Raw genomic sequence first — 10538 nt, forward strand, 5'->3', positions numbered from 1 at the left:
ATCTTGGCTTTAATGTTAATACACTATGGTTAACAACCTTTATCCTGCTAAGGAACAATTTGTCAAACTGCTTAACTGTTTGCACTACTGTATAACTACACTCATGATAACACTTCTGTAAAGGCTTCGCTTGTGAAGTGTAATACCTCTGATTTGAAACAGGCTTAAGCTTTTACTTAATATTCAACGTGTTTTTGCATGCTGGCCTGATTTTGACATCACAATGAAGATAAGCTATAGGGAATATATAGTGAGATCTCTATTTCTGTGGGATTTTCAAAAAAAAAAAAAAAAAAAGTTAATAAATTGGTTTGGGAACAGATAAAAGAAAGGAAAAAGAAAGGAAAATAATAATATTTAGCAATAATTTAGATATGTTAAAATCATAAAATATCTGAGGAATCTTAACTATTTTCTGCTGAATCTCAACTTTAGGCCTGGAATCTGGAAAATCAAAGCCTGGTTTAATAGTTATGAAATGTCCAATGTTTCAGCGGAATTTGAAGTTAAAAAATATGGTAAGAGAATATTCAATTTGGATGATATATATGAGGCCATTGCTCTTAGTTACAAGATATACAGCAGTGATAAAACCTGACTGTAGTTAGGTACTAAGGACATGATTCACAATGTGTTCAGTTCCTCATGGCTATGTCTGATTTATGGAAGGAGAATTTTTGTGTGTCTTACATTTGGAATAACAAGCAATCAACAACAACAAAAACACATTTCATTTTTATACAAACTCAGCAACATTTGTCACAAATCATCCTTGTTCAGAGATGAGCTATTAAAACCATTCAAATGCTGGTTAAGAACTTCATTAAAGACTAGAATGGAAAAAAAAAAATTAAAGATCTAGCCATTTTCTCACAGTGAAATGCAGTTTAGAAGATGATTTGAGTTGTCCCCGCATTCAGAAAATCTTTCTGTAAGGAAATACATGTACATAGTGTAAAAGAATAAAAACGTAGAAATACAAAAATTTGAAGGAATAAATGACTTGATACGTGTGCTGAAATTATGCTTTCTTGAAAATTTGAGTATGTTTTGTTCCTTTAAAACAAACAAAGAGAAACAAACCCCTGGACTTTATGAAAATGTCATTTTAACAAATCTATGTGTTTTTTTAGCTAGTGGGTAACTAGTAACAGAGCAGTGGATCCTACTGCATCACCTGTAAATGCCTATATTGAGGATCAGATAATAAAATCAGAAAATTAGGATTTTCTGGATTACCGTCATGGGATAAATCCATATTTTGTGCTTCAAGACTGCTTCATTAGGTGAAGCAAATAAGAGTAAGGGAAAGTGATCAGGAGATTTTTTTCAGAATGCTGATCCAAACTAAAAGGCAGTTCCATCCTCTCAGGGGGTGTTGTAACATGCCAGGAGTTTATGATATGTTTAAATACACATGCCGTGACATTTTGTTGTCTTTTTTTTCTTTCTTTCTTCTTTTTTTCTTTTTTTCTTTTTTTTTTTTTTTTTCATGTAGAGCTTCCATCTTTTGAAGTCAAGCTCATCCCACTCCAGCCATACTACTCCATCTGGAATGAGAACTTTATATTTGATATTGAGGCAAAGTAAGTGTGTTTAAATAAATGTTATTTTAAGATGCAAATAAGTAGGTAATGAACTTCACTGCTTCCTCCTCTCCTCATCATTAACAGTTAACCATGTTCAGGCTTTCCTTGAATCTGATTTTAGTCTTGCATAATCTCTGTTTCCTCTCCACTGACATTTGAGGCATCAGTGTAAAACACTACATGAGTCCAGGTGGTGGTGACCTAAAATGGAAAAAGATTTTCTGAATGCTTTATACTTTTAGAAATAGGATGGTGGTTTAGGATTCTCCTCTGTGTTGCTATAAAAGATTACAGACAAACTGATAGTCTGTTTTCCTTTATACTTTTTGATTTAAACATTTAGAAACAATCTAAAGCCTCAGATGTTGCTATTTAATGCAATTCAAACAGAGATGGATTAAAGTTTGGATGTGAAAATTTGGGGGTATGAAATCTCCACAAAGCCCAGTGAAGTTTGGAAGAAAAAATTTGAGAATTTTGAATTAATGTCTTGCTGTCTCTGTGGTGATTAAGTTAGGACCTGGTACAGGTGTTTTTTATTTTGGAAGAGGAATAAATTGTGTGAGAGGAGCACAGACAGCTGGTCTTCTTTCATAATTGGGAGGAATCTTTTCAGTTTCAAAGAAACAAGGACCATTTTACTGCTTCTGTTCACCTTTTTATTTTCTTTGGTTTTGAGGATATGTATATATATCTTGCAATATATATCCTGAAATAAGGTACTCTGCATTATCTTAGTAACAATGAAATAATTATCCTGCTTATTTCTCCCTATTTAGACAAAAGCTCAGACATATTTTAGGACAATTTTGATGTGTGAGAAGAGAGTTGAACACACACTATCAGCTAGTAACGCCAGGCCTTCACTAAAAACACCTTCTTAAAAATGTCAGCACGTCCTGTTTTTTTCAGATTAACCATGTTCCTTAACATTCTTTAAAGATAAAATAAAAAAGGGATCACAACAAGTTATTGTAGTTTATATTGTTAAATTGTTGCTAGTGTTAAAGATTGGGTAAGTTTTATGCACATAAATAGTACCCAAGATACAGGAAAGTGAACAGTATAAAATGTATTAAATACTCATTACTTATTTTTGAGCCATTTAAAAAAAAAAAAAAAAAAAAATTACTGTATCTATTTACTTTTAATATTTTGATTATTAATGGTGTGCAATTTTTTGTTGCATAATACAAAAATAACTGCATAATTTTTGCATAATACAAAAAAAAATACAATAATAACTGTTTATACTACTCTTATATCCTCACAATTAATGTTAGGATATGTTATGACAGTGAGTTTAAGTTCTGGTAATTTACTAATACAGAACAATTTTTTTTCATTATATCAAAGTATTTAATTAAGCTTATTAGTCAAAGCCCCCTGGAGTAGTGTTTTTTTGCAAACATACATATAACTGAATAGTATAAGAATATGTTCCTGATTAGTCACTGTTGGGCAGTAATTTGCATCATCTCAGTATTCGATGGGATTGGTAAGGAGGAGATAGTCAATACAGAAGGGAGGAAAGAGCCAGGTATTAAAATTGTTAATATAGTATGCAGATTACAGTAAAAAAGCCTCATCTATACAGCTAAACTTTGTGACTTTGTCAAGCACTGACAGCAACTGACCTTTCAAATAACTGTGCTTAAAGCTTTAATTAGATAGGCATTAAATATTAACGTTAAACTATGGGAGTGTTACATGGTTTAAATATCATCACTCCTGACACCATGTCTGTTTCATCTTGCATTTGACTTCAGAAAACCCTCCACCTTGAGAACAGCGAAAAAATTATTGTTAAAAATTATCTGAGTTATTATTATTATAATAATCTGAGTTATAATTATTATAACATATATTCTGAGTTATTATTTATTAGGTGTTCCCCTTACATGAGGAATTACTCTCAGGAGGCTTTGGTTGTACTTGAACATGACACCTTTGAAGCACGTGTGCAGTTAGTGGAACTGTCCCAGGAAAGGTTCCCAAGACATGGAGCTTGAATACTAGCCCTTTGGCTAGTGCTTGTCACAGGCCTAGCCTTAGCCATGGAGCACTCCCCAGATAACTCTATTAACTTTAATCATAATTACCTGATAATATCAGTGATAACTGGCTTTAATATTTTGATCCTTTATAATCTTTTCACTTTATGCCTTTGCAGCACTCAATTTTGAGTTTACAGATGGAACAATTCCTTCATATATGCTTCAATCCACATTACTATCATTTTTAAGAGGAAAAATGATGTTGAATATGATGTTGGTTTTTTTTGTTTGTTTATTTGTTTTAATTGGAAAAGGTCCTAGCGGGGTTAAACAGGCTTGCTTGACTTTCATCACAATCAACAGATAGAATTCCTGATAACTGAACTTACTTCTCTGAATTGGCCATGCGTGTAATGAACAGTTATTTGATATATTAATTGTTGTTTCTCATATTGATCGTTGTTTCTCTCAGTTCTTTCATTTTAAGCAGTTTTCATAACAATTGCCTCATAGTCCACTGAGAAACCTCACTTTTGAATTTTAGCACTGGTATAGATCAGTGCTGCTGATCAAGCCAGTTCAAAAGAATCACCATTTAAAAAAAAAAAATCCATTATAGAACTGAAAAGAAACAGGATTTCCACAAGCAAGTGACAACAACACTGGAGGTTGGACTAGATGACAGTTACAGGTCCCTCACACAAACCGTTCTGTTTCTATGGCATGAGTACAGGCACAGTACAAGCTGTGCTACAGGAGGATGCCATCTGCCAGGGTTTCCTTGAGAAAGGAGCCTGCCAGGTCCAACAATGTGCCCTGTTCTATCTCTCCATCCATTGAACTCTCCCAGTAGGGAGAGCTCAATGGTGTTCTGACCAGATGTGTATCTGGCAAATAGTTCACTTAGAAGGGGTCTCTGTGCTACATTGCCTAAATGTATAGGAGATGCACAGGGTGGCCGGTGTCTACTTTGCCTAGTGCAGATATGAAAACTTCAGCAGGTGAGCTCTGACTCTGGAAGTCTTCAGAGGTACAAACACTTCACATTGGTCCCTGATACAATTGCTCCGCTCATGAGTTATCTAATACAAAGGAATTAGCTGTTCTTCCAAATTAAATAGATGCCTCCCTTGCTGTCTGTGAAGGGGATGAATTTCAAGAGACCTCACGTATCTCCCCAACTAAAGTTTTCCTTAATTTGTAAAATAAAACAAAATAAAATAAAATGTTTAAATTACTGCAGTACATGTATTTATTTTGTCAGATGATGTCTCCAGATGTGATTCTGTCAATGCAGTTTACTCCATATATTTGTCAGGATGTGAAATCAGTGCTTTGTACATGGATATCTTACAAAAGTCTTCCTTATCAGTGGGTGGGACTATTTTTCATTTACAAGCTATTAGTTACAGTCAGAATACCCACAAATATCCCTATTTTATTGCAGCATAAAATGAATAGTCTGATTTATGCTCACCTCACTTTTATAAATTTACTGATTAATCTCCCTTCTTTTCTTCCTTCCAAAGGCACTCTTATGGAAAAGGGATTCAAGGAGCTGCATACGTGCGATTTGGAATAATAGATGGAACTGAGAATAAAGTCTTTCTTCCAGGCCTGGAACAACAGCTATCAGTAAGTACTGGAGTTCAGTGGAATTATTCATATTTACCCCAGGTGAGCTGAATACTGTAAGAAATCATCAAAAGATAGATCCATGTACTACCACAGTCATGCTATGAGCAACAAATTTGTGCTAATCGCAACAAACCAGCAAGGGCTGTCACTTTTTTTTTTTTCCACTTCTGTTTTAGATTCAAAATGGAAAAGGAAGAGTTACTTTAAATACATCACGTTTGGAAGAAAAACTAAGTAGGAGTATTTCTACTCTAGAAGGGTTTCATTTATACGTTGCTGTTACTGCTGTAGAAACTGCAAGTGAGTATACAATGCCTTAGCTGATGCAGTCTGTAATATTTATGTTGATCTTCTTCTGGGATGATCCTTCACGTGGGAGATCTTGGCCCATGTTAAGCAGCCCTGTGAGGATATCTAAGATATTCTAGACTATCTGAAGCAGCATCAGTCAACTCTTTGGAAGCAACTAAATTGCTTCCCTTGAGACCTTGTTTGAGCACTTGCTTCAGCCAGGCCTACTCCTTACCTACAAAGTTACTAGCTGGGCTCTGTGCCTTAACTTGCTTTGCTCCTCAGCTTGTTGAGCTATTGGTGTAAAGGTGAGACATATACCACAGCCACAGTGTGATGTAGAGAAGGATCTAACCCTTATGACTCCTTATGCCTTCCCACAGTTTTATCAGACTGTATCTTATTGCCATCTTTCCACACCTAGTGCTGCAGTAAGCCATCTACAGAAACATTCTGCTGTTAGATTATTAGTTGATCATTTCAACAGTCCCCCTAGATTCCTATTGAAAATGTGATGCCTAGGAGATCATGTTCCCAGCATACCAGCTGGCCAAGAACTGGCAGCAAACCCTAGCTCCCTCTTCTGGGAGCCACTTAAATCAGACCTAAAACTGAAGAACCCCATCCCCACCTCATTGTAGCCTCCCATGAGGTAGCTGTAGAGCGATGGAGCTGACCCTTCAAACTTAGACAATATTTGTCCTATTGTTGTTTAAGATGGGATTGGTCTGTTTTATTTTAGTAGTCTGGAGTAAAATATCTCGTCAGAGCTAGATACTGAGACACTTGTATATTCAGTAGGCAGGATGGATGGGATAAACAGTACTCTAGGGGTGTTGGTTCCCGCTGACTGTAAAAGTAGTCTAGTTACTCAGCTTAGAATTACTAGAATCCTAAAAAATATCCTAAAAATACTGAATATTTATTAGAATTCCTTAGAATCTTAAAATTAAGTCAAATGCATTCCAGCCGTGCAAGTTTATAGTATATTTACTGTAGGCACCTGTATGTACTATTCCTACAGCACCTATTGCAAGAGACTTTCCATCCCATTACCACACCAGCATGATGTATCTCATCATGCAACACAGTCTCTACAACTCTGTGAACACTTCCTCTCCTCTCCACACACAGGTTGCCTCCACACTTGCAGACTTGCTGGCTTTAATGTTACTTATATGCATGACAGGGCAAGGCCAGCAGACTCTACTGGCGCCTTTGAAGCTCAGAGTGTTAAAAGTAAAAAATAAGGACTTTGAATGTAAGCTTTTTTTTTTTTTTTTTTTTTTTTTTTTTAGTTTAAAGCAAGTCATGTTTTTAGAAGTAGCTGGAGGAAGTGCTTTAACTAGAAATTAGCATCTTAGATGAGAAGCAGATGCCATTACCAGTAGCCAAAACTGAAATAAATAAATAGATAAATAAATAAAAACTTTCAGAAAATTAGAGATTTAAGTCCCCCTACTGATTCTGAATGACTTTTTCATGAGATTTTACACAACCTTCTCCCAGTAACAAAGCCCAAGCTGGTCAGAGAGGCAGGACCACAGCCTCAGCACAAACAGTTGTATTTGTGCATTCTGTGTCTGCAAACGCCTTGTACCAACTGATGTGTTAGAGGTGAATTTTTGTGCTGTGAGGAAAACAGCCCTTTGCAGCTCTCCATTTCCAAGCTGTGGAGAGCAGGCAGCTGCCAGTGCCATCCTGCTGGAGCAGCAGACACTTGGAGCTGCCCTTGCACTGACCCTGCCCTGGTTGGTCCGTATCCATCTCTTCGTCTTCTCAGGACTGAAGATCTTTGGGGAGAGTTCATATTTTAATTTGCTTTATATGCACTGCTTAAAATGGGATGAATCATAAAAATGGAAAACCATAATAAGCAAGTAAATAGTTACCGCTCTCACAGCAACATATACTGTTTGGTATTAACAGGTGGTGAGATGAGGGAAGAGGAACTCAGCAATGTGAAGTTTGTGAAATCTCCTTATGTGGTTGATCTGTCTAACACCAAAAAGTACTTTGTGCCTGGAGCCCCCTTCTCTGTTGTGGTATGTAGTATTTAGCTATCTGTTCTTCCATAGCAAGGGATTTATATCTGTTATGTTTATAAAATCCTTATCTGATCCACTGGGAGTTCTGTAGGAGAAACCTTCAGGAACAGGACCAACAAGGAGCTACTGTTGGTGTTTCTGGTTTGTCTTCAGCTTAAACAGGGAAATCAAAGCCAGAAACTTCGGTGTTTCTGTTCTGGAAGTCATCTGTGCACTATTGCACTGCAATGGTTTATAAAACATGTAACAGTCTCTTCCTCTTTCATTATGGAAATGTTAAAAGAATCACATTTCATTAGATCAATCCTATATCAAATTAAAGTTCTGAAAAATGAAATACAGGGTGTTTACTTTTTTTTAAAGTGCATTTAACTTTTTTCTTTTTTTTTCCTTTTTTAACTTCACACCTTCAAGTTTTCCTACAACATTTTCTATAAGTAATTAAGGCTAGCAATTTATCTAAAAGTAGTTAAAGTAAACTATCTCTGGGATCTGATGAGATCTGTAACAGATGCTACATGAAAATATGGAGCAGCTGTTAATCTGTGTTCATTGATTTTTATCTTAGAAGGAGTCCAGACTTAGTCAATCACTACCCTTCACTACCCTTCACTACCCTTCCTTCAAATAATGGAAAAAGACTTTTTTTTTTTTTTTTTTTTTTTTTTATATAGGCCTCTGTCACTTTGGTTGATGGCTCTCCTGCTGCCTCTCTGTCTGTCACTGCTACTGTCACCTCACCTGGAAAGTCCTCCATGAAGAAGACTGCACCTTCTAATAAAGAGGGCCTAGTCCACTTTACATTCGACATCCCTGCAGATGCCCAAACACTTCAAATAATGGTAAAGAAAACCCAAACATTCAGGTTTAAAAACATACTGTTGAGAAGAGCTCATAAGACTGTTGCAAACTTGTGACTTGTGAAGATGTTCAGTTTTCATTGTTAGCACAGAGAAGGGAACATGATTTCTTACACCATAGCTTTGCATAACTTTGTCAAGGTTGTATAAGATATTACATAGATCAGAGCCCTGAGGGATGCCTCACTGAAGTTAATGACATTCTTGTACATCAGACCTTTGGGAATATGTGTATGGGTCATGGCACAACTTTGTGTGGTTCAGATGTGCATTTTCTTGGCATGGGGGAAGGGAATGGAACTGTAAACAACACCATGAGAAGTAACACCAAATGATGAGAAGAGGCTGTAGGAAAAGTTCATGTCCAATACAGACTCTAGTCTACATTTGGACTATATCAGAGGGTTCAATTATGTGCACAATATAGAAAGAGAAAAAAAGCTGTTGAAGTACCACTCTGTGATCTTAAACCATAGATTCTGATTCAGAAGAAGACAGACCTGAAAACTATCAAGCAGAAATATGGCAAAAGACCAAATAGCATCAGGTAATAAGTAGTGAAAATCATGTGTTTTTACAGATGCCAGGTTCTGCTAATGAATCTTAGTAAAGCCTCATTTCATTTCCCAGCATTTTCTAAATAACCCAGCAAGATATGAATTAAGACTGACATTATTGTCTCTTAACGGACACTTTGTCCTTTTTTCCTCTGACAGGTAAAGGCTGAAGAAGGAAAAGAAAAATTAGAATCACCAGAAGCCAGTATCAGAGCTGAAAGATACCAGTCTGCTAACCACAACTACCTCAGCATCAGCATCCCACATACTGTCCTGGCACCTGGAGATACCTTACGTGTTACTTTGAATGACATTCATCAGTCTGGCAGTGGAAAGATTGACTATTTCTATTATATGGTAAATGGAATAGCGGCATATAAATAATTTATTTTGGAAATTATATTCTCCAGAATATCTGTTTATTTACTAATATATGGGAAGCCAGAGGGGGTCCAATGAAGCCAAGATGATACTTACCGAGAGGTTGAGCCAACTGGGCTTCTTAGGTGTGGGAAAGAAGAGGCTAAGAGAGAGTTACTAATAACCTAAAATTACTTGAAGAGAAATTAAAGACATAACATAGACACACTTTCCTAGGATGTACAATGCAATATGGCCATGCCATCCAATATGGACAGGCACTACGTTGAGCCGGGGGCAATACTACAGCTTGAAAGACTCATTTTGGAAAAGTCTTTTCACTAATGATGAATATAATACTGAAATAATTTCCACAGAGATTTTAGGGAATTGCCACCCTCTGAAGCATTCAACACTCACTTAGAAAAAAAAAAACATATCTGATCTACTTACACTGACCAATTTTTGAGCAGACAGTTAGACCAGAGACTGCCACCAGTCCCTTTGTGATACATATTTACATATATTTTTGGATTCATAATATTTTTTATTTTTTTTTTCTGGAGAAGGAGACATGACCATGAATTTTGTTCTGTAGTTTCTAATAGTCTAGAGCAACTAGGCCAATATGCATAATGTTTACATAATTATGTGGGTATACACATTTATTAAAAATACCAAGTTGACAGCCTCCCACTCCTTCCAATCTGAATTCTTTCTTTTTAAAAGTCAGTATTAAATATTATTTTTATTGATATGATTCTTATAAATACCTTTTCTTCAGCTATTACAAAATTGCCTACCTTGTTGTGAGCAAATCATATGTATAGCTATATGATTCTCTCCCCACAAATAGAAAACCTAGTCATATTCTAAAGGATCTTGAATATCTCAGAAAATGCCTGTTGTAGTTAATTACTGCTTATTTCATGAATAATACATGATTCTTAAATTGCCGAGGATCCATATTACTTCCATCTGATATCAGTTAACAGGCAAGTCACTGTCATCTCCAACAGAATATGTCATGAAGGGCCATGGAAGGCTTTGGCTGTTAGGGTCTTAGATAGAATCCTGAAATTGGACCCAAAGATAGTTCTGTAAATGCAAAAGCCAGGATACAATTGTGCTCAGCCAGGACCAGGCATGCAAAGTTATTTAATGTTCTGAAGGAGACAAATGTATTCATGGATACGTT

The 10538-nt window shown here is 36.1% G+C and overlaps 1 protein-coding gene across 1 annotated transcript in view; it reads left to right on the forward strand.

Annotated features, from left to right (window-relative positions):
- The window catches only part of LOC309886745 (complement C4-A-like), a 45346-nt gene that overhangs the window by 5577 nt on the left and 29231 nt on the right, over positions 1 to 10538 (forward strand). Inside the window, exons 6-12 of the mRNA XM_082777915.1 lie at positions 436 to 518; positions 1499 to 1586; positions 5116 to 5221; positions 5401 to 5524; positions 7445 to 7560; positions 8238 to 8405; positions 9140 to 9337. Of these exons, the coding sequence (XP_082634041.1) occupies positions 436 to 518; positions 1499 to 1586; positions 5116 to 5221; positions 5401 to 5524; positions 7445 to 7560; positions 8238 to 8405; positions 9140 to 9337 (883 nt within the window). The remainder of the gene's footprint in view (positions 1 to 435; positions 519 to 1498; positions 1587 to 5115; positions 5222 to 5400; positions 5525 to 7444; positions 7561 to 8237; positions 8406 to 9139; positions 9338 to 10538) is intronic.

This window comes from Aythya marila (genome assembly GCF_965140915.1).
Source record: "Aythya marila genome assembly, chromosome: 1".
Lineage (NCBI taxonomy): Eukaryota > Metazoa > Chordata > Aves > Anseriformes > Anatidae > Aythya > Aythya marila.